Source organism: Sebastes umbrosus, chromosome 13 (assembly GCF_015220745.1).
Source record: "Sebastes umbrosus isolate fSebUmb1 chromosome 13, fSebUmb1.pri, whole genome shotgun sequence".
Classification (NCBI taxonomy): domain Eukaryota; kingdom Metazoa; phylum Chordata; class Actinopteri; order Perciformes; family Sebastidae; genus Sebastes; species Sebastes umbrosus.
In genome coordinates this window covers 447,501-475,000 of record NC_051281.1, presented here as the reverse complement: position 1 = coordinate 475,000, position 27,500 = coordinate 447,501, and the positions used below count along the sequence as shown (strand labels likewise).

Sequence of the window (27,500 nt, the reverse complement as noted above, 5' to 3'; positions counted from 1 at the left end):
TACCTGCATAGTTCATCTCCAGACAGTCCTCTTTTTTCAGGTTATTAGGCACACCTGTAGCCCAGCGTGTGTAGTTAAACTTGGATCCATCAGCCCACATCCAGAAGCCCTCCTGGAGGAGGAAGATCGGTTAAAGTCAAAGTGAAATTAAAAGTTGTTTTTACTTAGAAATCCAAACTCCACTAAAAAATCTGGCATTTTGATGGTTGTTTGGCATTCAAACAAACCTTCCACAACAGGTCTAACTTTAAGATTATTCTTCATATATATTCATCATAAATTTAACGTACAAAGGTCTTGAATATTTTCTCTGTTTTGTTTGTTTATGGGACTGCAGGCTGTCAGGAGACATTATACACCTCTCAAGTTTATGAAACTGATCTGGGTCCAGGTCACATTAATTGATTAGTTATATTACTAGGAAGTATTGTTATATACAACTGGGAAGAGCTCAATAAATTCATGTACTTTAAAAAGTAATTGTCAGCCCTATTGTCCCGACTGGTGTGGCCGTGATAAAGATATTAAATCTCATTCTCTGTGGTAATCAAAAGGTCTTAAATTTCATTTGGTGAACACTGAATAACCCTGTTACATTTTCTGTGTAGAAAATCTTCCTTTTTTTTAACTTTTTTATTTGAATTGACCTTTTTTCCATTTGTCTTTTCTTTCTTCAAAATACATTTTCTCAACAGCTCGAGAGACAAACGACATCTCATCCTGTGATGATAAAAGTCTCACCTTCACTGCATCATGGCCTCCTAGCCAGATATATCTGTACGAATAGGACACTCTGTAGACGTAGTCTCTGAGAAAGTCATGTTCCTTCACTGAGTGGACCGAAGCCAGATTCCCATCCATGCTCAGGCAGTCACGCTGATTGAGACAATAAGAAACTTCATTAATATGAGAGTTCCATAGGTAAGTGGGAACATTTGTAAAAGTCACCACCGTAATATCTTATTACTTCTTCCACCACTAATATCCTTTTAGCAACAAACATTTCTTATGATAATAGAACTGCTGTACCTCTGCTTCGTGCCAAGCCTTTCCCCTGATGTGGAACATGAAACAGCGATCGCCAAACTGGGTCCAACCAGGAGGGCAAGCTACAAAACAACCGCCATGATGGAAAGGAGAGAAAGTTAGACTCTATATGAACAAACAAGCAAAATACAATGAGAGCAATCCACCAAGTCAGAGATACTGTACTGACCTGCGCAACAGGGTTTCTTTTCTTCACAACACTGTGATCACAAAAAGACGTCCTTGAATCAGTCACAATATTTTTAAAGTTTACACGAGCCTTCTAATTACATTACCATAGCAACTATAACTATTAGTAAAATGATTTAATCACTGTCATAGTCCTCCAGGCTGGGAAACCCCTGCATTATACTACATCCTGCATGTGCAACACATTCTCACTCCCAACTTGTCAAATACCGACGCTTGGTCAGTGGCCCTCTCCTTCAAACTGTGACGCTCTAGGTACCCCTCTAACCTCAGTTTTGGACTCAGGGACGCTGTGTCAAGTTTCAGCTCGTTACATACATACAGTGTCTTTTCAAAATAAACTTCTAACGTAGGTTTACTAAGCAACAAAAGTCCTTGGTTAGGCTTATGAAAAGATCTTGGTTTGGGTTAAAATACGTATGTCTGTTATGTGAAATCACGACGCTTGTTATGTTACTAGCGTAAGTAAAGTCCAGAAGTTACATAACAAAACTAGAGTAAAATACCACAACGTTTGACTTGGTTTCACACAAGACATGAACAACGGTCTCCTTAGTGAAAGTCCTTTGTTCGTTTGACCCGTCCATCCATCTTCTATGCAGACTTTCTCGCGATTTGAACTACATCAGTTGCACTGACCGTCTAATAACGACGCGGATGGGTTTACATCGGATTTAGTTGAAAGCCTGGTGCTTCACATACAGACGCTAAAGGGTTCCCCGGTGCGTCAGTGTCAGGCGGTGAGGGCAACTGACCCGGCTGCGGTACGTGACGTGTTGGGTATGAGACCGGGTTGCATGTGCAACACATATACAGTATAGGGTTTTTAAAAAATAATATTTGTGTAATTTTTTACTTACACTTTCTGCAGTCAGCAGCCCGCTGGCCAAACAGAGCAACAAAGCAATCTGAAAACCGGATGCCATCTGTGGAAACACAAAGTCAATATACTGCATGAACGAGAGTCCAAAGAAATAATTGCAATTAACAACTTAAACAATTTATCAAATATCAAAAATATCCTGCTAGTTACAGCCTCATATATGAGAGGATTTTAGTTTTGGCTTGTTTCAGTATTAAACTATCGTTAACTGAATTCTTCAAACCCAAAACAAAATTATTGCTAATTCTACAATAATGTATTTAAGATAAGAAAGAGTTGGTCATGGGGCGCTTCACTAGCTGCGGGTGAACGAAACGTAACGAGCATAAAACTGTAACATGTTAACATACTATGAATGTTAAATTATGATATAGTACGGGATATGAAATATAATACAATATAATATGGTATACTACTACAGTAGTAACGTGTAGTATAATAGATAATAGGTATAGCATATTTGATATATTCGATAGATGTATCAACAGCATTAAACTAATATTTAAAATGTCAAAGTTTTCTCATATAATATAATATAAAATGTCCTCTATGAATACATTTTGTTTGAACTGTGAACACGAGATAAATTATTAAAAATAAATCTTGATGACACAAAATAACAACAGATGAAGTTCTGATAATAGAATATAACAGGTGAAATATTACCTTTGTCTGAGGTGGTGACCGACACAGAGAGGAAGATCAAGCTGATGTCTGTCACAGATAAAAATCTCCACTCTTTTTATAGTTGACCAGACTGCTGAAACATTTGAAATATGAAAACGATGACAAGATACTGCAGCCACAACTTTACTAACAGCCTCCATTATTATAATTCATTATTTAATAGCCTATGTATAATGTATAATTAAACCATATGAGCGCTTACCGTCTCACTTAATTGGCTAATCAGTGTCCTCATGTGAACAAAGTACACAGGGACCTTATAATTACACTGTAAGAGTTAATGTGTTTCTAGATCAGCTTCATAATGAACCGGAAATATTTTCACACATCTCAATGTCTGGGTGCGTTTCCTCTGTGGCGGTGAACCACGACCAGCTCTAGGGAGGCTTTGAAAGGGGCGGGATGAAGGTGGCATGCAGCAACACTCGCCTGGACCTCACCGCCTCCCGAGGCTGTGAAGTGCTCGCTGTCCCCTTGAACCTGGATGGACTGTTCTTAGTGCAAGGGGTTCACAAAGTTCTTCATAGATCTAGCATCTTAACTTTGCTCTTAAAGTGCACCAGATTGATGAATTTAACAAAATGTGCAAGATTTATAAAAAAGCATGCCCCAAGACCCCACTAGAGGATCCAAGATCAACCCACCACAGTCTCAACAAATCCTGTGGGAGTTATATTATATCTGTTATATCATATAATATGTATTTACTCAAGTAGGCTACATAAGTATAGCTTTGACTTACTTGTACTTTACTTGACTATTTCTATTTTCTGCTGCTATATACTTCTTCTCTACTACATCTCAGAGGCAAATGTTGTTGTCCTCATCACCTACGTCCCGTCGTCTTCACCTACTTCCTGTAGTCACCACATACGTCCCATCGTTATTACCTATATCGTGTGGTCATCACATACGTCCCATCATTATTACCTATGTCCCACTAACATATGTCCTGTCGTCACAGCTACATTCCCTCGTCGTCACTTGCCTCCTGTTGTCATCACCATCTACATCCTGTCTGTCGTCACCATCTACATCATGTCATCATCCCCTACGTCCTGTAGCAGCCACATATGTCTTGTCGTTATACCTACGTTATGTCGTCATCACCTACGTCGTTTTCTCCAACAGATATGGATTGAAGCAGAATATTTTGTTAGATAATACATGCTGTTCTTTAATGAAATAGTTTTTGAGTTCTACTCCGGAAACAAAATTGAAGTCAAAAAAATTTCAAATATTTTGGGCACCCTGGACTTCTAACCCCCAAAAGGCACAACTAGACCACACTGTCAACCATCATACCAAATTTGAAGTTCCTACGTTAAACAGTTTTCCGATTTCGGCTCCGGAAACGAAAGTGTGACACACAAATGAACGGACGGACACGCGAGCGCTACATATCCCCGACTACGTTGTTGCGAGGATATATTAAATAGAAAATAAATAAGGTCTAATGATTCTAAATCACAAACATTCTGATCATTCAGGAATAAATGAATGAATTAAATATCAATAGCTTTTTACAGACTTTGTTTCTCTTTATAACAATTTGCTACATGTTTACAATCAGGCAGGGAAACTCATTAAAATATGCACTAATTAAGATCAGATAAATATGATGGAATATTGGTATTAGAATGTGCCAGAGGAACCAAATTTGGACTTTTATGGCTAAAATGTTTCACCAAGGGGCCATGCCCCCCCGACCCCCCTAGCTGGCTACTTTTTTCCACTGGCTGGATGCTCCAGATACTTGTGGAATTTCCTGTTTATTCAAGCATATAGCACAGGCCTTTGTCACATGGTTATATGACCTTACTATTTTGCATAGTTTTTTTTCAACTTCAGGTAACGCTCTCTTTTTTCACCATATATGTGTTTGCATCCCTGATTTACTTGCATGTGCTTTCTTAATTTGCAGTGCGTTGAGCTCTCAGGGCCAACGTATAATTGCCACTTTGGTATGAGGACATGTTCTCTTGTGCTAGCCTGTCACTCAAACTTAATTATAGAAACTATCAACACATAAAACAGGTGTGACTGGTTGAATCCATAGTTGGGTGGTTAGTTTGGTTTTAAAAGGTTTGGAGACACACCCAAAAACAAGTATCTGCAAAGCTACATCAGAATCACTTGTACGGTGGTCCTGAGAACTCATCGCACTGCGATAGTTATTTGTCATATTTTCTTTGATTACCGTCAGCTAAGCACGTTGTCTTGTTTGTTTCCGAAGCATCGTTCTTTTTTCTTTTTGTCCCTATATCTGTCCATTCTGTAAACCTCTGTCTGAATGAACACCATTGCTATTGCCAATTTGTTTACTGTTCCGCCGTGAAAAAGAATCTAACGTCAAAACATTAATTCTGCATCACATTTTCCCCTCACTCACGCCCGCCCCACCTGTCATGCAACACACTTTGACAACCACTGCTGTAATTGATCGGAACAGTCCAAAAAAATGTTTTCACACAAGAAATCATCCAAAATCGAGACCACCTCCTTTGGTCGGACCAAGGTTTGGCTGTTTGGTCCGGACCAGGTCTGGGGGAGGTTTCACACCTGTAATTTTGGTTAACAACTACCAGCACGTCTATACCTCACCGATTAACATGTTATATGTTGTTTGTTTAATTTGTAGAAAAACTGAAGTGCAGAAACAACAAGTTGTGGTTTTACCGGGGGATTGACTCAGGCAGTCGATGCTCCAGCTTCATGTTTAACCAACACATTCTCATCCCAACCTGTCACATACCGGCAACAAAATCACTATAGTTAGGTTTAGGAAAGAACTACATGATTGGGATTAAGACTGCTGTTTGTACAGTGAAAATGACACTGAACATTGTGAATGCGGGACATGAACAAACAGCTGATTGAAACGTGAAAGTGAAACTTAACGCATGGACAGAAAAGCGTCCTCCTGGATGAAAGCCTTGTGTTTGTTGGACCCATCCAGCTCCCCTCCAGCCCATCCGGTGTGTGTCTATTTGCTCCTAAAACTACGTCACCACAGTCACTCCTGCCGTCTCTTCTCGGAGCGTTTACTGTTGCACCGGATGGGTTTACATTATAGTTAAAGGAACACCTGGTGTGTTTCATACCTGCAGTAAAGGGTACCTTGTGCGGCGGCACCGAATGCCGACGGCCGTGACAAAGCCTCGGTATTTGGCTCTCTGTGAATGAGAATGGGCTGTTTTAACGGACTGATATGAGAGTTGTATCAAACTTCTCATCTACTGTAACTCAACATGTTGAAAAAAACATGTCAGCGTATATTTCCCAAATTATTCCTTTAATAGATTTTCCATTTGCAGTTGCCAAGATTGCATTCACATGACACAGTTGATCTTATAATTAGTGTTATTAAAACTAAATATTGTACATACTGTGTTTGGGTGTGTGTTGAAACTTGTGAAAGCCAAATTTATATCATTAACTTTGCGTGACAGGCTGGCACAAGACAACGTGTCCTCATACCAAAGTGGCCCTGGGAGCTCAATGCCCTGCTAATTAAGAAAACATGCAAATAGAAACAACACAAGAAAATGAAGATACGTCTTCACCAACTTGGTGACAGATTCGCAGCATTTACACCAGTGGTTCTCAAAGAGTGTGGCACGACAGGTGTGATGAAAATGTGATACGTAATTAAAGTAAACAAATTGGCTACAGCAATGGTGTTCATTCAGACAGTCTGTAGGTTTACATAATGGACACATATTTGACAGGGACAAAAAGAAAAACAGACTGTTTCGGAGACGAACAAGACAACATGCTCAGCTGATAGTAATCATCAAGATGTGACGAAGTAGGGCTGCACCGAATAGTTTGAAGCTTCATTTATATCATTAACATTCAAATTATTATTATTAATAACTTACATTACACTTAGAATAAATTAATAACTTAATTATTTAATTAAAAAAAATTATATTAATTATTTATCACTTTGGAAAACAAAAGTGAATAAATCAGAACCAGACGCTGTGTTTGACGGAATGTCTTTTATTTTTGAATGCTTAGTTGATTATATAATAAAGGAAATCAGCTCAATAGAGAGAAAATCACACAAGTTTGAAACATTTTGAAAGTAAAAACCCAAGAAATCGATAAGTGTTGTTACAGTTGTTCATTCTCCTCTTGTATCACAGAAAGTTATGACAAAATATGGACTTTTATTTTCTATTTACCTCAGTTTTGGTTAAAGGACTTGTTCAACATTTTGGATGAGAAGATCGTCACCACTCATGTCCGGTAGGTGGATTTGGACCTTTTAGCTGGCTGTTTCCAGTCTTTATGCTAAGCTAAGCTAACAGTCTATTCGACGTAGCTTCATATTCAGCGTACAGACTAAAGAGTGGTATCGATCTGAACATCTAACTCTCAGAGAGAAAGCAAATGAGTGCATTTAAGTTTTAATGTTTTTATCAATTCAGCGGGAACTGATTGTGTGAAGCTGTTAACTAACGGACAATATTCAGATAACTAAAATGGAAAAGGTGTTTTTAGTATTTAAATATCATCTGTATTTAATTTTGTCTTATTTACTAGATTAAAGTCCAATTACTGATTTATTTTTGTCTGTATAAACTACAGGTATATTCACGTATATAACTGAAGTGTTTGACTTATATTTATACGTTTCTGAACTGACCATAGTAGAAACATTTTGAGCTGATTCTCTTTTGTGTTTACAGACGTCAATGTTTGATCCCTTTTCAATCACTGTGAGGACGCAACAACTCCCTCAGTAACTGTTTGGTAAAGCCAAGTGGGGTTGATCACAGTTATCTTTGTTTTTCCTTATGTGGGTAGTTAAGGGGTTAATTGACTGACAGGGACTGAGTGGCTCCAAGTGTAATCAGGTGTGCTCTGATTTCCCAGGTTCTTACTGCAGGTGTCTCCAGTCTGAGCTGATGGCAGCATTCGCCTGATAAGCCAGTTTGAACTGGAAAGGCGGGCTGTTAGGTTATATGACCATGTGTGAAAGTAGAGTTTGAAAAAGAGAGTGGTAAAAAAGAGCAGCACCAGGCATGTGGTGAGCAGTGTAACTGAATGCAGAGGATGATTTTCCCTCCATGTGTTTTTTCCTTTGTTTGATGGAATTTTTACAGACTGAAAATAAAAGTCTGCCTTATTTTTCAAGCATACTTACCTGCCAGTGTGATGATTTCTCTTCGTGACTTTTCACCTTACTCTCCTGCACCTCACCTTGCAACAATCACCATCATCAGTTGTCCAGAATAAACTCCAGGTCAGTGAGTCAGTTTCCTTCTAATTTTAAAACTGTTTTCATAACTCGTCAGATAATAAACAAAGTGAGAATGAATCATGCAGCGAGCGGCTTGTGTTTGCTGATCAAACTGAAAGTGAATCAATAATTGAGATTATAATTGAGCTGTAGTGAGACGACATCATGACGGTGGAAGGCCTCAGTGGTTGCGGTCACAACAAGGCAAGTCTTTGGAGCACACGTAAGAACGTATTGCAGTACACTTCCTGTCGTTCCAGTAGGTTCCTGTAGATAGAGTTTCCAACCAATGATTACTTTACATTTAATGTCTAACTTTTTATCTTTCAGACTGCAGCATACGACTTTACAGGCATTATTTAGAAGACAAGGTTTAAAATGTATTTTTTTTACCTTTATTCATCTCCAGACGGTGCTGCTTCTTTGCAAAGTTATCCGGCCCAGTTGGATACCAGCCTGTGTAGTCCAACCTGGATCAATCAGCCCACATCCAGAAGCCCTCCTGGAGGAGGAACAAGCATGGACAATGATGGACAAGCATTGGTGCTGATTGAGACAATAAGAAACTTCATTAGGATGAGAGTTTCATAGAGGAACATTAACTGAATACTTTAAACCCAAAACAATAGAATTGTTAATTCTACGATAATATATAGAAGATAAGAAAGAGTCGTTCATGAGGCGGCACGAAACAAACCGGGCCCGACATAGACTCACCTACCGCTATATCACTACAATAAGAATGGAATACACAATAGAAAATTATGATATAGTATGGGATATGAGATATAGTATATGGTGAAATGTTGTAAAAATAATAAGACATAATATATCATATAGTACAGCAATATAACATAGAATAGAATATCTGATGTAATATGATATAGTATGGGTACAATATAGCAAAGTATAGTATAATAGATAATTAGTATAGTATAATATTTGATAGATTTATTCATAGTTATAATACTAATTATTAAATACACAAAATATTTCTCAAAATGTAAAATGTCCTCTATGAATACATTTTTCTGAACTGTGAACACAGAATAAATTATTAAAAAATAAATCTAAAATAAAAATAGATGAAGTTAAAATAGGTGAAATATTACCTTTGTCTGAGGCGGTGACCGACTCAGAGATGAAGAACAAGCTGATGACTTTCACAAATATAAAATTTCTACTCTTTTATAGTTAATAATCAGAGTGCTGTAATATCTGGGATGGGATAACCTCAAAGTGTCAAGATGCTGCTGCCACACCTTTAATATCAGCCTCAATTATTATGGTTCTATTTTATAATAGCCTAATTATCTTATTTAATTTAACATAATGAATGCTTACAATCTCACTTAATTAACCTAATAATAATCAGTGTCATGTTGACTACAAAGTACACAGAGGGCCATGGTCATTACAGTAGGCCAGCAAGCCACAGTGTTGACTGCACGCTCTCTCCCTGCTCCCGGCCTTACTGTCAACCGGGGCGGACTGTCCTCAGTTCGAGGCGGAAATCCACCTGACCCGTCTTGAAACACCGACCCCGTCTCATTGACCAACCTTTGTGGGTGTGACTTTTTTTGCCGTGTCGTCACCATCTATAGCTATACAACCAATGTGTTCATAGTTAAATTGTTTAGAGCACAACATTGTTTACAATATTACAAGAAAAAAGTCGTAACTTTACGAGAGAAAAAAAGTCGTAATATTACAAGAATAAAATCATACCTTTACGAGAAAGAAAGTTGTAATATTATGAGAATAACCCAAACGTGTGTAGTGAGGGTGAACTGGGAACGTCTGGCTGAGGCACCTGTACGAAAGTCTTCAACTCCCACCTTCAAAAGAATTTTTCACGCATCCTGGGGGAGGCTAGGGACATGGAATCCGAGTGGACATGGAGGTCAAAACCTCCATTGTGGAAGCGGCAGCTAGGAGTTGTGGTGGCAACCTGTTGGTGGACATCAGCAGTGAAGGAGGCCATCAAGCTGGAGAAGGAGGCGTTTTGGGCTTGGTTGGCACAGGGCTCTCTGGAAACAGCAGACAGGTACCGGTTCGCTAGAAGGGCTGCAGCTGCAGCAGAGACCAAAGCAAAAACCTTGGTGGGAGGAGTTCGGGGAGACTAAAGAGAAGGAATTCCGGTTGTCCCGTTTTTAAAAATGGTGTGTCCCAATTATCACACTGCTCAGCCTCCCCGACCGATAGTCAAACCTCAGATCCAGGAGGAACAATGCGGATTCCATCCTGGCCGTGTACAAGTGGACCAGATCTTTACCCTCACAGGGCTGTTAGAGGGGTCATGGGAGTTTGCCCATCCAGTCTACATGTGTTTTGTGGACTTAGAGAAGGCTTACGACCGTGTCCCCTGGGGAGTCCTGTGGGGGGTACTGCGGGAATATGGGGTACAGGGGTCATTGCTATGTGCCATCCGGTCCTTATATAACCAAAGTGAAAGCTGTGTCCGTATACTCGGCACAGAGTCAAACACGTTTCCGGTGGGTGTTGGCCTCGCCAGGGTTGTCCCTTGTCACCGATTCTGTTTGTGATTTTCATGGACAGTATCTCATGGTGCAGCCCCGGGAGGGGGGGAGTTTCCGGTTTGGGGACCTCAGAATTGCATCTCTGCTCTTTGCAGATGATGTGGTTCTGTTGCCTTCATCAGACCGTGACCTTCAGCAGCACTGGGGCGGCTTGCAGCCGAGTGTGAAGCGGTCAGATTGAGAGTCAGTACCTCCAAGTCTGAGGCCGTGGGTCTAGTCATAAATCAGAAATAAACATGAATTAATTAATTAAAAGAAGTTGGTAAAGTGTTTAAGGGCTTCGAACATTATGATAGAAGTATCTGATGGTCATCCCTATGCTCTATTATGTCACATAAGTTGTTGCAGCAATCTTTGTGTTGATACCATTTGTTGCACAGATTTGGTGCTAAATTTAACCATTTTTTTACCACTGGAGAATTGATAGAAATTATCAATAATCCCTCCAAAATACCACATTGAGACACCAAGACCTTGAGGAACACCATAGAAAAAGACATGCTGTGATTTGGGATCAAAACCTTTGACATTTGGAGATTTCTGCAAGAATTGCATTTTCCTGCGATTAGATGGCGAGTACTTGTGTTGTGTAAACTGCTCAGAAACCCCCTTATTGTTAATCTAGCTAGGAAGGCCATCCATCCTCTGAATGCTCTAGGTCTCTAGTTTGATCCATCCATCCTCTGAATGCTCTAGGTCTCTAGTTTGAGCCATCCATCCATCCTCTGAATGCTCTAGGTCTCTAGTTTGATCCATCCATCCTCTGAATGCTCTAGGTCTCTAGTCTGATCCATCCATCCTCTGAATGCTCTAGGTCTCTAGTTTGATCCATCCATCCTCTGAATGCTCTAGGTCTCTAGTCTGATCCATCCATCCTCTGAATGCTCTAGGTCTCTAGTCTGATCCATCCATCCTCTGAATGCTCTAGGTCTCTAGTCTGATCCATCCATCCTCTGAATGCTCTAGGTCTCTAGTTTGTGGCTGTAAAGTTTCATGAGGCTGTGATTATCCTAGAGGTCACCACAGGTCATTTTATACAGTGAGGTCAATGAAATGTCTCCTATGGGGACTAACATCATCACACATGAATACAGTTGGGCTCATTGGATCCACAAGAGTCTCAGCTTTACAGTGATACGGGACCCCAGCATGCAGAAATATTCAAACACACCATTTTAGAATAGGAGACAATAACACATTTATACTGCATTGAAATAACTGCATGTGATTATCATAAAGTGGGCATGTCTGTAAAGGGGAGACTCGTGGGGTACCCATAGAACCCATTTACATTCACATATCTTGAAGTCAGAGGTCAAGGGAAATTGGCCATGCCAGTTTTTCCTCGCCAAAATGTAGCCTAACTTTGTAGCGTTATTTAGCCTCCTTCCCAACAAGCTAACATGACATGGTTGGTACCTGTGTGTTCCTTAGGTTTTAGTTTCAAATGATATCTGTACCTTCACTGTAGCTCTAAAACTGAACCTGCTAGAGGCTCTGAAAGACAGTAAAGTGGGTCAGGATCACTCGCGATCCCTCAGGTGTCAGAGGGTTAACAGATGGGTGTGTCTCAGAAATGCCAAAGTATTATTAAAAAACTCTGAGTGACAGGTTGGCACCAGACAAAATTTCCTCATACTAAAGTGGCAATTATACAGAGGCAGTGAGAGTTCACATGCAAATGAACACAACACGTACAAATGAGGACGCATCTTCACCAACTTGACGACACACGAAAAACATCAATTTGACAAAATGTGCACCATTTAGACAAAGCGTTGAAAATAGAGAAGCCTACACCACAACGGAAACTGTTTCCAGGAGACGCTAAAAAGTGATTAGTTGGTGAAGATGTTTTCTAAATGCTGCGCAAGTGTCGTCAAGTTGTTGAAGATGTTCCTTCATTTGCTTGTGTTGGATGCTTGGGATGAGAACGTGTTGAGTGGTGACATTTTGGACAGACATGGATGTAAACGGTAACTTGAGTGGTTGGCGGAGGCGTACAACCATGAGGTTGGGGTTATTCTAGTCTCACTAGTCTGCGCATATGTCGTCAAATTGATGTTTTTGTGCGTCGTGAAGTTGATGAAGATGTTTTTTCATTTGCTTGTGTTGTGTCTATGCATGTGTTTTCTTAATTTGCAATGCGTTGAGCTCTCAGGGCCGTTGTTCAAGTAGGTCGATTGTCAGTGCCTACCTGATACAACTAGAGACTATCTTGTGAGGGGATCACTGATGCCAGGATTTTCAACCTTGTTCACAGAGACATACATGTATGTTTGCTGATGAATATGGAAATGTTAAATTGCATGATTTTTCACCTTAGCTCACCTTAATTTGCAAGAACTTAATTTGCCCTTCACTTCACCCTGAAAGTGAATGATGCCAGGCTTTTCCCAGACGCGCTCATAGTCTGTAATTATTTTCAACTAGAACATTCTGTCCTGTGTATTTTTAGTTTGTCAACTTTGAAGGTCAAACTCAATTACACAGAAATGCGTCCCTGCAGGCAAATGACTTGGTTTGACTCGCTCAGTGGGTGAAGGAGGAGGCTGGATACTACGTACACACTGACAATGATAAAGGAAGTTTGCTTTGAGGGCTTTTCACAAGTTAGAATAGTACAGAATTTTATATATTTTATATTGAAACGTTTAAATTAGGGATGCACCAATATCACTTTTTTTCAGACAAGTACAAGTACGAGTACAAGTACTTACATTTGGGTACTCTCCGATACCGAGTACCAATACGAGTACTTCTCTGTGCCTAAAGACCCTCGTTAACAGCCAGCTGGAGGGTGTGAGCGACACACGGCAGGCTGGGGAGTCCCGCATACGAGGCGGTGCGCCGCCACCGGCTCTAGGTCGGCTTGGAAAGGCTTGGGGCGAAGGTGGCTCGCGACCGCAGCTTTACAGCGCTCCCCGTCCGGACGGGGCTCCCTGCTCCCGGTGCGACTGTCGACCGGGGCGCACTGTTTTTCAGTGCGCCCCGACCACGTCGTGCATCTAGATCGGGGCTCGGCCCACATAAAAGGCGCCAAGGGTCTGTGGCGTTGTCGGCAACCCACCCGACCCGTCTTGAAACACGGACCAAGGAGTCTAGCGCACGCGCGAGTCAGAGGTTGTAAGCAAAACTCCGTGGCGCAATGAAAGTGAGGGCCGGTTGAGGTGGGATCCCGGCCCAGCGGGTTCGGGCGCACCATCGTAAAGTGGTATCGGTGCCGTTGTATCGGAGCCATTTTGCGAGTACGAGTACATGAGCACAGTATCGGTGCATCCCTAGTTATAATAAATCTATATCTGTTAGGGACGCCGTTAGTTAGGGGCCACAGGCAATTGTATACCTCTACTAATGGTAAAGTCCACCCCTGACTTTACCAGTAACACCACGTGAAGTTAAAATGACAAGATTGTTTGAGGCTGATATAATCCATTACAAGTATTCAATTCAATTCAATTTATTTTTGTATAGCATCAAATCACAACAGAAGTTATCTCAAGACGCTTTATATAAAGAGCAGGTCTTAGACCGTACACCTTCGTTTAGAGACCCAACAAGATCCACCAACACCTGCATTAAAAATATGACTCAAAGGAGCAGTGTGTAGGATCTGGCGGTGAGGTTGCAGATTGCAACCAACTGAAGCTTCTCCCGTGTGCCAAGCGTGTGGAAGAACTCCGGTGGCTGATGTAAAAACGCAAATGTCTCTCTCTAGAGCAGTTGTTGTAAGAGTCGAATGTGTGTGCACGCGGGAAATGAGTGGTGAAGCAAGAAAAAGAGAGAGAGTGGCGGCGACGGCAGCGAGTAACAAACTTGAGTAAAGTCAGAAAACATATTCACAGACACGTTAACATGTTTATTCAGTTTTGACCAGAACAATATTCTGTCAACCATGTTGAAAGGGTGAGACCTTCATGTCCTGTTCCCCTCTGATTGGTCAATGTGTCAGCAGGTAGCTGAGGTCACTACCTGGGTCGTACTCCACTGAGGGCTTTCCCCTAAAACACACAATTAAAGCACATCATTGTGACAGTCGTTAACTGGTGTTACTGGTGTGATCTCAGGTTCTCAGTGGACTGACCTGCTGAAAAGTCTGGCCTTGGTGGTTCCCAGTAGTGTGGCTTTGTTCCCCTCCACCAGCAGCAGGGAGCCCTCCCTCAGACCCTGACAATGCACAGCATTACTAGTCACGGTATCATGCTAACAGACTGAGGCTAAAGCTAGCAGGTCTCCCAGGTTGCAATATTTTCTTTCCTACCACGGTGAAGTCATGATCCGCCCAACTCTGCCTCTGATTGGCTTACCCTGATGTTCTTACCCTAACCCTGTAGACACATCACCCCTCCTCACCAGTTTCCTGTTGGGGTTTCCTAACCATCACATTCCTTCATTTTTCTTTATTTAAGCCCTACAACGGTTTTCTTACCCTGATCTTAACTATTGATTTTAATATCTAAACTTGATCTTAAATAATGGAAGCAAACGCAAAAGTGTAGTAGAAATGTACATTATACTGAATTTACAGGTAAACATGGAGATAGAATTGAATTTGGATTAGGGATGCACCGATACCCAATACCAGTATCTTCATGCTGTCTGCGGTCAGCTGCAGCGCCCGGTTGGTGGAAGGCAGTTCCCGCGTTTGTGCTGCTCTGTTGTCTGTAATCTCAAACCGAGAGTAAAAGGTGTTGAGGTTCTCTGGTAGGGAGGGGTCACTGTCCGTTGCCCGTACAGTAGGCTTGTAGCCTTCTCGCCACCATCTTTAGGGTCCTATCGCTCACGCTCCACCTTCCCGACGGTGCAGGCGAAACGGGCCGGTGGTGCGCCCGACCCCGCTGGGGAACGGGATCCCACCTCAGCCGGCGCGCACCGGCCCTCACTTTCATTGCGCCACGGGGTTTTGCTTGCACCCTATGACGGGTCGGGTGGGTTGCCAACATCGCCGCTGACCCCTGGCGCCTTTTATGTGGGCCGCAACACAACGCGGTCGAGGCGCACTGAGGACAGTCCACCCCGGTCGACAGTCGCACCGGGAGCATGGAGCCCTGTCACGGTACGGCGAGGTCCAGGCGGGGAGCGCTGTAAAGCTGCGGTCGAGAGCCGCCTTCACCCCAAGCCTTTCCAAGCCGACCTAGAGCCGGTGGCGGCGCACCGCCTCGTATGCGGGACTCCCCAGCCTGCCGTGTGTCGCTCACACCCTCCAGCTGGCTGTTAACGAGGCTCTTTAGGCACAGAGAAGTAGTCGTATCGGTACTCGGTATCGGAGAGTACCCAAATGTAAGAACTGGTACTCGGTCTGAGATAAAGTGGTATCGGTGCATCCCTAGTTTGGATTTACAAGTGAAATGAAGGATAAAGTCCCATCTTACCAGGACACATGGAGTATCAGGTTCCTCATGGTACTGGGTGATCCTCTGCTCTCTGGTCTCCTGCACAAGAGCAACAAAACAACAATTCCCATAATGCTTTGGAGGATGCAAACAGGAAGTATAACGTTACCATGGAGCCCCGTTTTTTTGGTCTATACTTGTTTACATTTTTTGTAATGTGTGTCTCCATTTCAGAGAGCTGACTGACCTGGGATCAGCTCCTGTCTGCAGTGGATGTACAGACTACTCTCACTGGATCACTGTGATACTGAAGAAAACTGATGAAACATGAAGGCAAGTTCTGCAGTAACGATACGATGACGTTTCCTGTCCGTGACAGAGTTAATGTGCAGCTTTAGCTCTGCTCTGTCTAGCTCTGCGTTTCCTGTCAATGTGTGAAACCCAAAGTGTTTCCATCCTTTACTGGATGTGTAGTGTTTACCACGCTGGATTTAACATGGGAGGGTGCAGGTCGTATCCACGACGACACTCCAACGTTTTAGACTTTCTGAGGTTTGTTTTGGTTGACGGATACGGAACGGATATGACGTCACGTTACTCAGACTACCACAATAAAAGTGGTAACTTCCTTCTACCTCCACACAGACTCAGATGAGTCTATGCGCCACCTCAATGTCACCTCAGGCTCTAAAAAATTAATTAATTGATAATGAAAATGATTATTAGCAGCTAATTACAATAAATCTGTTGTAAAACGCCCATCATGTTTGAGTAATTACTGAGATAATATCGTGTCTAGACAGGATTCTGAGTCAGCAGAGAATCACGGGACGGCTGGTTTGTACTGTCGAGGCTCCCGTTCATAAAATATTCAGACTGTGAACCGTAAAAACCTCCTAACTGTCAAAACATCAGGAGCTTTATTTGAGTTTGCTGACGCTGCGTTTGCTTTTGTCGACCTCGGCAGTTTGCACAGCTTCACATGTTGAATAACTTCCTCCGGCAGGAGAGGAACATCGAGCTAGTCGTTGTTTACTACGACGTTACACTTTAAATACTTCACAGCTGCTGACATGAAGTCTGTCATCACAGACCTGGCTCTTATGTGACCCGGGGGACTGATAAAAGGAGCGTAACTGATACGGACAGTAATCCACCAATCAGCAGGCTACACAAAGAGTACAACGTTGAGATTCTCCGTGTTTTACTGCATCCTTATCTACACAGTACAGTTTCCATCAGTATTAAAGTCCTCCCTGTTGTTACTGAGCCTCTCTAAGTGAGGAAACACCAATACAAGAACGCAGAAGTACTCCAGTACAAGTACAAGTCCCGCAGTCAAGATCCTACTCAAGTAAATGTACTATCAGTAAAATGTACCAGTAGTAAGTAGTAAATGTGCAGCAGCATTCTCATTGTGCGGTAAAACTACAGAAGTCTTCTCAGCTTCATGCAGTAAAAAAACGTATTGCGAAAGTAAAAGTACTCATTGTGCAGTAAATATACAGCAGTATTGTCAGCCTCATGCAGTAAAAGTACTCATTGTACAGCAGTAAAAGTACTCATTGTACAACAGTAAAAGTACTCATTGTACAGCAGTAAAAGTACTCATTGTGCAGCAGTAAAAGTACTCATTGTACAGCAGTAAAAGTACTCACTGTACAGCAGTAAAAGTACTCATTGTACAGCAGTAAAAGTACTCATTGTACAGCAGTAAAAGTACTCATTGTACAACAGTAAAAGTACTCATCGTACAGCAGTAAAAGTACTCATTGTACAGCAGTAAAAGTACTCACTGTACAGCAGTAAAAGTACTCATTGTACAGCAGTAAAAGTACTCATTGTACAGCAGTAAAAGTACTCATTGTACAACAGTAAAAGTACTCATCGTACAGCAGTAAAAGTACTCATCGTACAGCAGTAAAAGTACTCATTGTACAGCAGTAAAAGTACTCACTGTACAGCAGTAAAAGTACTCATTGTACAGCAGTAAAAGTACTCATTGTACAGCAGTAAAAGTACTCATTGTACAACAGTAAAAGTACTCATTGTACAGCAGTAAAAGTACTCATTGTACAGCAGTAAAAGTACTCACTGTACAGCAGTAAAAGTACTCATTGTACAGCAGTAAAAGTACTCATTGTACAGCAGTAAAAGTACTCATTGTACAACAGTAAAAGTACTCATCGTACAGCAGTAAAAGTACTCATCGTACAGCAGTAAAAGTACTCATTGTGCAGCAGTAAAAGTACTCATTGTGCAGCAGTAAAAGTACTCATTGTACAGCAGTAAAAGTACTCATTGTACAGCAGTAAAAGTACTCATTGTGCAGCAGTAAAAGTACTCACTGTACAGCAGTAAAAGTACTCATTGTGCAGCAGTAAAAGTACTCACTGTACAGCAGTAAAAGTACTCATTGTGCAGCAGTGCAGCAACTCTCTAAACGTACCTATTTGTCCTCTAAAGTCTGCTCTCATTAAACGGAGACGGCGGTTTTGTGACTCACCCCCATGTGGCGGCTGTTGCGGTCGGTGTCCAGGTAATGCGGGTTGATGTTGAAGGGGACGAGGCCGATGGCGTTGAAGGACGGCGGGTAGACGATGGGCATGTCGTTGGTGGTGTTGATGCTGACGGTGGCCACGTTGGTGCCGGCGCTGGAGCCCATGTAGGGGACGCCGTCCTGGACCGGGAGGGGGGGGACGTACAGTAGCTGGTTATTATTGTTTACTAGAATAGTGACGATGTTTACATGCACACTAATATTACATTATTATTCCAAATATGACAATAAAGTGGATTTGATTGGGGTTTGGGATGCATGTTATTAGGAATAATGTCTTTTTCAGAATAAGAGCAAAATAAACTGAATATTTTGTGCATGTAAACGTAGTCGATGTCTCTGTTTCTAAACATTTCTGGGCTGACGTGTACGCAGATACAGACACATAAATGTGTAATGAGCTGATGTGTCAGACAGGTTTCAGGTTTCAGTGTTGTGGTTCACCTCCAGTACTCTCCTCCTGATCTCTGCCACCACCTGGTTGTCATAGAGACTCTTCAGCAGCCGGAACGTGTTTCCTCCTCCTGCAAAAAACACATTAATATCTATTATCTACAGGACAGGATTATCTAGATTATATATTTGCATAATATATTCTGTCCATAGTCTAGTAATAACCATCGAACCATCAACCCTCCCTCACCTATAAAAATGCCCTCAGCCTTCCGCACGGCGTCGACGGGGTCCGAGGCCTCGTGGATGCCGTCCACCTCGTAACCTGCAGGGGCCAAAAACACATGAACCACTTTATTAGGTACAGTCAGTTACTGCAGTCCTGTAACACACAGTATCGCCCTTCATGGAGGTTTTTTTTCAAAGCCTTTCGCTCCTTTGTGGAGCATAGGCCGTTGACCACAGTCCGCCAGAGTCTTTTGTCCTGGGCTTTCCTCTCCAGTTGTTTCCATGTCAGCCCGCTCTGTGTGATGTCCGTGTCAAGGTCCCTGCGCCAGGTGTTCTTGGGCCGGCCTCTCCTTCTTTTGCCTTGTGGGTTCCATCTAAGGGCCTGCCTGGTGATGCTGGTACCGGGTTTCCGGAGTGTGTGGCCAATCCATCCCCATCTCCTTCTCCTGATCTCTTCTTCAACAGGTTTTTGACCTGTTCTTTGCCAAAGATCATTGTTACTGATGGTATCCGGCCAGTGGATGTTTAAGATGCGCCTCAGGCAGTTGTTTATGAATGTTTGTACTTTTGTTGTTGTGGTCTTTGTTGTCCTCCACGTCTCTGAACCATAGAGTATTGGTTTAATGTTGGAGTTGAAGAGTCTGAGCTTTGTCCGCCGGCTGATTTCTTTGGAGCTCCAGATGTTCTTTAGTTGTATGAATGAAGCCCTTGCCTTGCCGATTCTGGCTCTGACATCTGCATCCGTTCCGCCCTGTTTATTGATGACACTACCGAGGTATGTAAAGGCTTCTACTTCTTCCAGTGCTGTTCCCTCCAAGGTCACTGAGTCTTCACTGGTTGTGTTGACCTTGAGGACTTTACTTTTTCCTTTATGGATGTTGAGACCTATTTGTGATGATGTGTCTGCCAGTATTGTTGTCTTTTCTTGCATCTGTTGTCGGCTGTGAGACAGCAAAGCCAGGTCATCAGCAAAGTCTAAGTCGTCTAGCTGTGTTGTGACATTTGTGTCATGGAGGTTATAACATAATATAATTCATATCAGTTTACAGAGGTGTGGTTGAACTGTTTTATAATGAGGTTATTATATTAGGGCTGTTGTATTGGATTAAAAAAGATACTCAACCATCAACTCAAATATATACATGCAAATACAGAAATACATACCAAAAAAATGCCAAAACCAAAGAGAAAAAAAAATAAGAAAATATTAAAAAAATAAATACAAATACATAGAAAAACATACAGAAAATACAGACAAAACATCCAAAATACAAATACAAAAATACAGAAAAAAACACATGAGAAAATAAATAAAGAATACACAGCAAAATACCTAGTCATATACTATTCAAAATACATAGAATATATATATATAGGAGCTCAATAAGAAATACTTTGAATATTTATAGAAAATATAGTTATAGTTTCCGATAATGTCAGGCTGGTCAGCTGTGTATATTTTGCTGTAATAGTAATATTTGTATATTTAGTAATATTGATATAAATAATATGTCCTGATATTGATAATGAGACACACAGAGAGAGACTTAAGAGAGAGACGTACCCAGAGTCTTAAACTTGTCCCTGGCAGTCTTGGTGTAGGCGTCTCTGTCATGGAGAGCGTACGGAACAAACAGAACTCTCTTTACATCTCTGAAACACACAGAAAACACAAACTGTCTTTATTAATATCAGATAAGATTTTATTATAGAAACATGATGATGAAGAATAATCAGAAGTCTGTTCACACCAAACTCAGGAGTGAAACCTCCCAAAGACCCTGCAGCGACTAAGATAAGTTCACTTCTTTATTTATTTATTTTCTCTTCTGTTTCATTTTCCCTTTTATTTTTTTTATATACTTATTTTTATTATTTTTTTAATAATTTATTTATTTTAAATGTATTTATTTATGTATTTATACATTTATTTATTTTATATTTATTTTAAATGTATTTATTTATTTTTGCATTTATTTTTTATATTTATTTTAAATGTAATTATTTATTTTTAATTATATTTATTTAATTATTCATTTATATATTTTATTACATTTTATTTGAATAAAATATTTAGTTTTTGCATTTATTTTTTTTATTTTTAAATGTATTTATTTATCTATTTATACATTTATTTATGTGTTTATTTATTTATGTATTCATGATTTTCCCTTTGCATTTCAACCCTTATTTATTTCCCCAAACTTATTTATTTCTGTATTTTCTTTTTACATTTCTTTATGCATTTCTGCCTCATTATGCCAAAAACAAATAATAATTAATGGCTACATATAGTTTTAATATTATTTTTGCTACATTTAATGACTTATTTATTCATTTACTTATTCGAGTCATTTATTTTTTATTTTGGCAGGTTCTGTCCTCCATATTTGACCACAGGTAAGTTATACTTGCACACAAATTTATAAATTATACTATGTAGTGATTAAAAACAAACTGGACTGGAACATAACAAGGCAACATCTAATATATATATATATATATATATATAAACTGGGGGGAAAAAGTTCGGAAACTTGTGTTTTCTGTTGTTGTTACTAGCACTTGTGTGATTATTTATGGATCATGCATTTGTGGGATGAGCAGCACAGCTGATGATGTGGGGAGCGCCCAAGAAAAATGTTCCAAAATGCTCCGTCAATGGTAAACAGTGTATTCTCCTGTTGGTAATGACTCTTGTTTTGAGTTGTTTGGTGGATTGGATGATTGAACTCTCTATCAGTAACAAGGAACAAACAAGACATATTGGCAATTTTAAACTTTATTCATTTAATACACCGTCAGGAGCCTCAGTAGCGGTGGAAGATCCATACGCAGCCACAACAGCCTGGCACCTCCTCCTCATGCTGGTCACCAACCTGGTCACACGTTGCTGTGGGATGGCGTTCCATTCCTCAACCAGGATTGGTTGCAGGTCAGCCAGCGTGGTTGTGTTGGTCACTCTAACACGTACAGCACGCCCAAGCTGATCCCACAAGTGTTGAATTGGGTTGAGGTGTGGACTCTTGGAGGCCGTTCCATTCTCTCTCCTCCCACATTGTGGAGGTAGTCTGTGATAACCCTGGCTCTGTGGGGGGGGCGTTGTTTCTTGGAGGATGAAGTTAGGTCCCAGATTGTGGAGATATGGGATCGCCACTGGCTGCAGAATCTCATCCTGATATCTCACTGCATTGAGATGGCCTTCAATGATGACAAGCCTTGTTTTAACAGTGAGGGAGAAGTTTACGAACTTTTTTTCCCCAGTTTATACATATAATATAACAGCCTCAGTAAAGCTTTTATCTTTATAATGGAAACCTGTCCAGGTAGTGTCAGAGTTATATTGCAGGAATGCGCACCTTGTACGCATCTTTTACGCACCATTTTCGGTGCCTTTTACGCGCCTTTAACGCACCATTTTAGGTGCCTTTTACGCGCCTTTAACGCACCATTTTAGGTGCCTTTTACGCACCATTTTAAGTGCCTTTTACGCGCCTTTTACGCACATTTTACGCACCATTTTAAGTGCCTTCTACGCGCCTTTTACGCACCATTTTAAGTGCCTTTTACGCGCCTCCTGCGATCCTTGACTGAATGAATGACAGTTAACTTACTTTCCGAAGAAGCATGTGATGTGCTGCTGACAGTGCTCCAGGTAGCCGCTGCCGTGCAGAGTGGAGTTGGACACTAGCAGGAGTCTCTTCTTCATCTCTGGACAGGAACACACACAGACTCACACACTGACTCTGATCAGCTGCACAGAACCTGCACCAGCAGTCCAGAGTCCGGAGTCCAGAGTCCGGCTACCTGCAGCTCTCTGACGGGCTGTAAACCCGCTGTAATCACCTGATGCTGATAACACTGTTCCGGCCCAGCAGACAGCAGCTCTGACTGCAGCAGCAGCCAGACTATCTGTCTCTCTGTCGCTGCACCAGACTTCGGGTTAATTTCTCTACTTCAAGTTTAGTTTAACAGAATCTAAAACTTCATCTAAACTTTAGTTTCGTTTTGTCTGTTTTCCACCGGCAGACAGCTGACTAGTACTTCCGGCACAATTCTTTCAGAATAAAAGCATCATCACAACTTTTTCCATAAAACTTTATTAATCAAAACAAATTTCCATGTCATCATAAACAAATAATAAAATAATAGAAAGGATAAATACAATAATTGAGAGTAAATGCAGTTTTAATGTAACATTAAATTGTGCATATATAGTAGAGCTGCGATGAATTAATCAATTAATCGATCAACAGAAATTAATCAGCAACTGAATTGTTACTTTTTAATTCAGTGAATATATTTTTTATCATGCATTATTATTAGTTTTACTTCTGAAAAATATATTTATCATGGGGTACTGTTTATTTTTATTTAGTAAAAAATATTTTTATGATGCGGTATTGTTATTTTTAATTCAGTAACTATATTTTTATCATGTATTATTGTTATTTTTAATTCAGTAAAAATATTTTTGATCATGCATTATTGTTATTTTTAATTCAGTAAAGATATTTTATCATGTATTATTGTTAGTTTTAATTCAGTACAAATATTTTATCATGCATTATTGTTTCTTTTACTTCTGAAAAATATTTTATCATATGGTATTGTTAGTTTTAATACAGTCAAAATATTTTTATCATGTAGTATTGTTAGTTTTACGTCTGAAAAATATTTTTATCATGTGGTACTTTTTTATCATGTGGTACTATTTATAGTACCCCAACTATTAAGTAGCTGAATTATTATTTTACAAATTGATTTATGATTTTTTTTATTTACAAGAACTTTTCTGATAAAAAAGTTAAATAAATAAATGTTAGGTTTGAATGTTTCAGAAAATAATCTTTTTAGTTTTATTGTTTATTTTTGTTCTGTTCAGTTCTGCTTTGTGTTTCAGTCATCTGACTGCAGTTCCAGCTGGTGACCACCAGGCGGCAGCAGCTCATCACCTGTCTGCTCCTTCACATCACCGGTTTCATTAGAATCTGACTAATGAGCCGGAATAATCCTGTTAGTCTCTGTTTCAATCGGCTTTATTAAGTGTGACACAGCCGTGCTGCAAATAACGAATCAAAAATAATATTAAAAATAAATGTAACCACTAATTAATGAATAAAATGTGACATAAAATGGAAATTTATGTTTTTAATTTGCTTCTTTATTTATGTATTATCTTTGTATTAATTCCCTTATTGATTTACTCTTCTGTTTAATTTTCCATCTTATTTATTTATGTATTTATTTATGTTTTTATACATTTATCTAAAAAAAAAAAAAGTTTTTTCCTTTGCATTTTGGCAGGTGAGAAAGAAATGTAAAAAGAAAAGAATACAGAAATAAATAAGTTTGGGGAAATAAATAAGAGGTGAAATGCAAAGGGAAAAAATAAATGTATAAATACCTTTAAAAAAATAAATATAAAAATAAAGACATAAATAAATTAAAGGGAAAATTAAACAAAACAGTAAATAAATAAATAAGGGAATTAATGCAAAGGTTAATAAATAAAGACACAAATTAAAACAGAAATATAATTATTTTTCCACATTTTATCAGTTAATTAATGGTTACATTTATTTTTAATGTTATTTTTGCTATATTTAATGACATACTCGAGTCATTTATTTATTTATTAATTTATTTTGATTCTTTCATATATATTTTATATATATATATATATATATATATATATATATATATATATATTATAAATGATACTTTGAGTGCTAATATTTGTGTATTTTTATTCTGTAATGATAATAATGATAATAATAATAATTACAAACACTAACCATACACTTCCACGCAACACACACACAAACTTGTCTTTTTTATATATGTACTGTATTGTTATTGTTGTTATTATATATATCTTGTCCTAATTGTTTGTTATCACTATTATGTGGTCATATTATTTCTTTATATTAATCTGGTCTCTAGGTGGAGGCACTGCACTTTATATTATTCATTTATTTTTTGTTATGTTGTAAAGTCTTAAATTGTGCAAAATAAATAAATAAATAAATTAACAAATAAACAAATAATAATAATAATAATAAAAATAATAGTAATGATAATAATAATAATAATAATAATAATAATAATAATAATAATAATGACAATAATAATAATAATAATAATGATAATGATAATGATAATAATAATAATAATGACAATAATAATAATAATAATAATAATGATAATAATGATAATAATAATAATAATAATAATAATAATAATAATAATGATAATAATAATAATAATAATAATAATAATAATGATAATAATAATAATAATAATAATAATAATGACAATAATAATAATAATAATAATAATGATAATAATGATAATAATAATAATAATAATAATAATAATAATGATAATAATAATAATAATAATAATAATAATAATGACAATAATAATAATAATAATGATAATAATAATAATAATAATAATAATAATGATAATAATAATAATAATAATGATAATAATAATAATAATAATAATAATGACAATAATAATAATAATAATAATGATAATAATAATGATAATAATAATAATAATAATAAAATATAGCAGCATTGTGCTGCATAAAGAGTACTAGTGAGTTCTCTTTGTGATGTTTAAAGTTTAGGTTTTGTTGCTTTTGTACTTTAACTGACTGGTACTTGTGAGTATTTCTCCAGTGTGGTATTTGTACTGCAGTAGAAGTACTGAGTACTTCCTAAAGTTGAGATAAAGTGATGGGGGGGCGGGGCTAAACCACATCTGGATGAAAAACATCTGGACTCTCTCTCTCTCTCTCTCTCTCTCCTCATACATGAGAGTGTCTCCTCTCCGCTGGTACCGGGACCGAGGACCGACCGAGGACCGAGCTGCTGTGTTGTTCCCCGGCTCTCAGATGATGATGACTCGGTGCTGGACGGTTTGGACGGTTTGGACCGGGCTCCTCGGCCTCCTCTCAGCCGGTGAGTGCTGCTGCTGCCCGGACTCCTCTCTCTGTTCTCAGGGCTCCTCTCTCTGCTGGAGGGTTTACAGGCAGAGAGGGATGGAAGGACAAGTACCACTACAACTAAGTAGAAGTACTCCAGCATACTATCAGCCTCATGTAGTTAAAGTATCAGTAGTAAAGTACACTAGTATTCTCAGATCCATGCAGTAAAAGTACACTAGTATTATCAGATCCATGCAGTAAAAGTACACTAGTATTATCAGCTCTATGCAGTAAAAGTACACTAGTATTATCAGCTTCATGCAGTAAAAGTACACTAGTATTATCAGCTCTATGTAGTAAAAGTACACTAGTATTATCAGCTCTATGTAGTAAAAGTACACTAGTATTATCAGCTCTATGTAGTAAAAGTACACTAGTATTATCAGCTCTATGTAGTAAAAGTACACTAGTATTATCAGCTCTATGTAGTAAAAGTACACTAGTATTATCAGCTCTATGTAGTAAAAGTACACTAGTATTATCAGCTCTATGTAGTAAAAGTACACTAGTATTATCAGCTCTATGTAGTAAAAGTACACTAGTATTATCAGCTCTATGCAGTAAAAGTACACTAGTATTATCAGCTCCATGTAGTAAAAGTACACTAGTATTATCAGCTTCATGCAGTAAAAGTACACTAGTATTATCAGCTCTATGTAGTAAAAGTACACTAGTATTATCAGCTCTATGTAGTAAAAGTACACTAGTATTATCAGCTTCATGCAGTAAAAGTACACTAGTATTATCAGCTTCATGCAGTAAAAGTACACTAGTATTATCAGCTTCATGCAGTAAAAGTACACTAGTATTATCAGCTCTATGTAGTAAAAGTACACTAGTATTATCAGCTCTATGTAGTAAAAGTACACTAGTATTATCAGCTCTATGTAGTAAAAGTACACTAGTATTATCAGCTCTATGCAGTAAAAGTACACTAGTATTATCAGCTCCATGTAGTAAAAGTACACTAGTATTATCAGCTTCATGCAGTAAAAGTACACAAGTATTATCAGCTCTATGCAGTAAAAGTACACTAGTATTATCAGCTCTATGCAGTAAAAGTACACTAGTATTATCAGCTTCATGCAGTAAAAGTACACTAGTATTATCAGCTCTATGCAGTAAAAGTACACTAGTATTATCAGCTTCATGCAGTAAAAGTACACTAGTATTATCAGCTCTATGCAGTAAAAGTACACTAGTATTATCAGCTTCATGCAGTAAAAGTACACTAGTATTATCAGCTCTATGCAGTAAAAGTACACTAGTATTATCAGCTCTATGCAGTAAAAGTACACTAGTATTATCAGCTCTATGCAGTAAAAGTACACTAGTATTATCAGCTCTATGCAGTAAAAGTACACTAGTATTATCAGCTCTATGCAG

At 39.0% G+C, this 27,500-nt stretch overlaps 3 protein-coding genes across 4 annotated transcripts in view; 1 reads left to right on the top strand and 2 right to left on the bottom strand.

Annotated features, from left to right (window-relative positions):
- LOC119500683 (galactose-specific lectin nattectin-like) overlaps positions 1 to 2,871 on the bottom strand; it is a 3,508-nt gene extending 637 nt beyond the window's left edge. The window contains exons 1-6 of the mRNA XM_037790531.1: positions 2,786 to 2,871; positions 2,097 to 2,162; positions 1,217 to 1,247; positions 1,030 to 1,109; positions 742 to 876; positions 4 to 112 (exon numbers count right to left, since the gene is read on the bottom strand). Coding sequence (XP_037646459.1) covers positions 4 to 112; positions 742 to 876; positions 1,030 to 1,109; positions 1,217 to 1,247; positions 2,097 to 2,162 — 421 coding nt within the window. The 5' untranslated portion in view covers positions 2,786 to 2,871. The remainder of the gene's footprint in view (positions 1 to 3; positions 113 to 741; positions 877 to 1,029; positions 1,110 to 1,216; positions 1,248 to 2,096; positions 2,163 to 2,785) is intronic.
- An 11,567-nt stretch (positions 2,872 to 14,438) lies between these two features.
- si:dkey-69o16.5 (uncharacterized protein LOC100149419 homolog) lies at positions 14,439 to 23,159 on the bottom strand. 2 transcript variants are annotated; one of them, XM_037790529.1, is made up of 8 exons: positions 22,729 to 23,157; positions 20,679 to 20,767; positions 19,137 to 19,211; positions 18,938 to 19,017; positions 18,440 to 18,613; positions 15,973 to 16,032; positions 14,685 to 14,767; positions 14,439 to 14,601 (listed from the first exon to the last, which is right to left on the bottom strand). In XM_037790529.1, the coding sequence occupies exons 1-8, from the start codon at positions 22,821 to 22,823 to the stop codon at positions 14,541 to 14,543; spliced, it is 717 nt and encodes a 238-aa protein (XP_037646457.1). In that variant the 5' UTR covers positions 22,824 to 23,157; the 3' UTR covers positions 14,439 to 14,540. The 2 variants fall into 2 exon arrangements, with proteins under 2 accessions (XP_037646457.1, XP_037646458.1); XM_037790530.1 differs by lacking the exon at positions 14,685 to 14,767 and having other exon boundaries at positions 22,729 to 23,159.
- Positions 23,160 to 25,914: 2,755 nt separating this feature from the next.
- Positions 25,915 to 27,500, top strand: part of tgfbr2l (transforming growth factor beta receptor-like) — a 23,697-nt gene continuing 22,111 nt past the window's right edge. Inside the window, exon 1 of the mRNA XM_037788817.1 lies at positions 25,915 to 26,088. Within this exon, the coding sequence (XP_037644745.1) occupies positions 25,941 to 26,088 (148 nt within the window). The 5' untranslated portion in view covers positions 25,915 to 25,940. The remainder of the gene's footprint in view (positions 26,089 to 27,500) is intronic.

Excerpts from the sequence above, each read along its gene's own strand:
- si:dkey-69o16.5 (XM_037790529.1), bottom strand. The coding sequence starts at position 22,823 with ATGAAGAAGAGACTCCTGCTAGTGTCCAACTCCACTCTGCACGGCAGC. Across the intron at positions 20,768-22,728 it reads ATCACATGCTTCTTCGGAAA|AGATGTAAAGAGAGTTCTGT; the intron begins GTAAGTTAACTG and ends TGTGTGTTTCAG. Across the intron at positions 16,033-18,439 it reads GCAACAGCCGCCACATGGGG|GAGACCAGAGAGCAGAGGAT; the intron begins GTGAGTCACAAA and ends GCTCTTGTGCAG.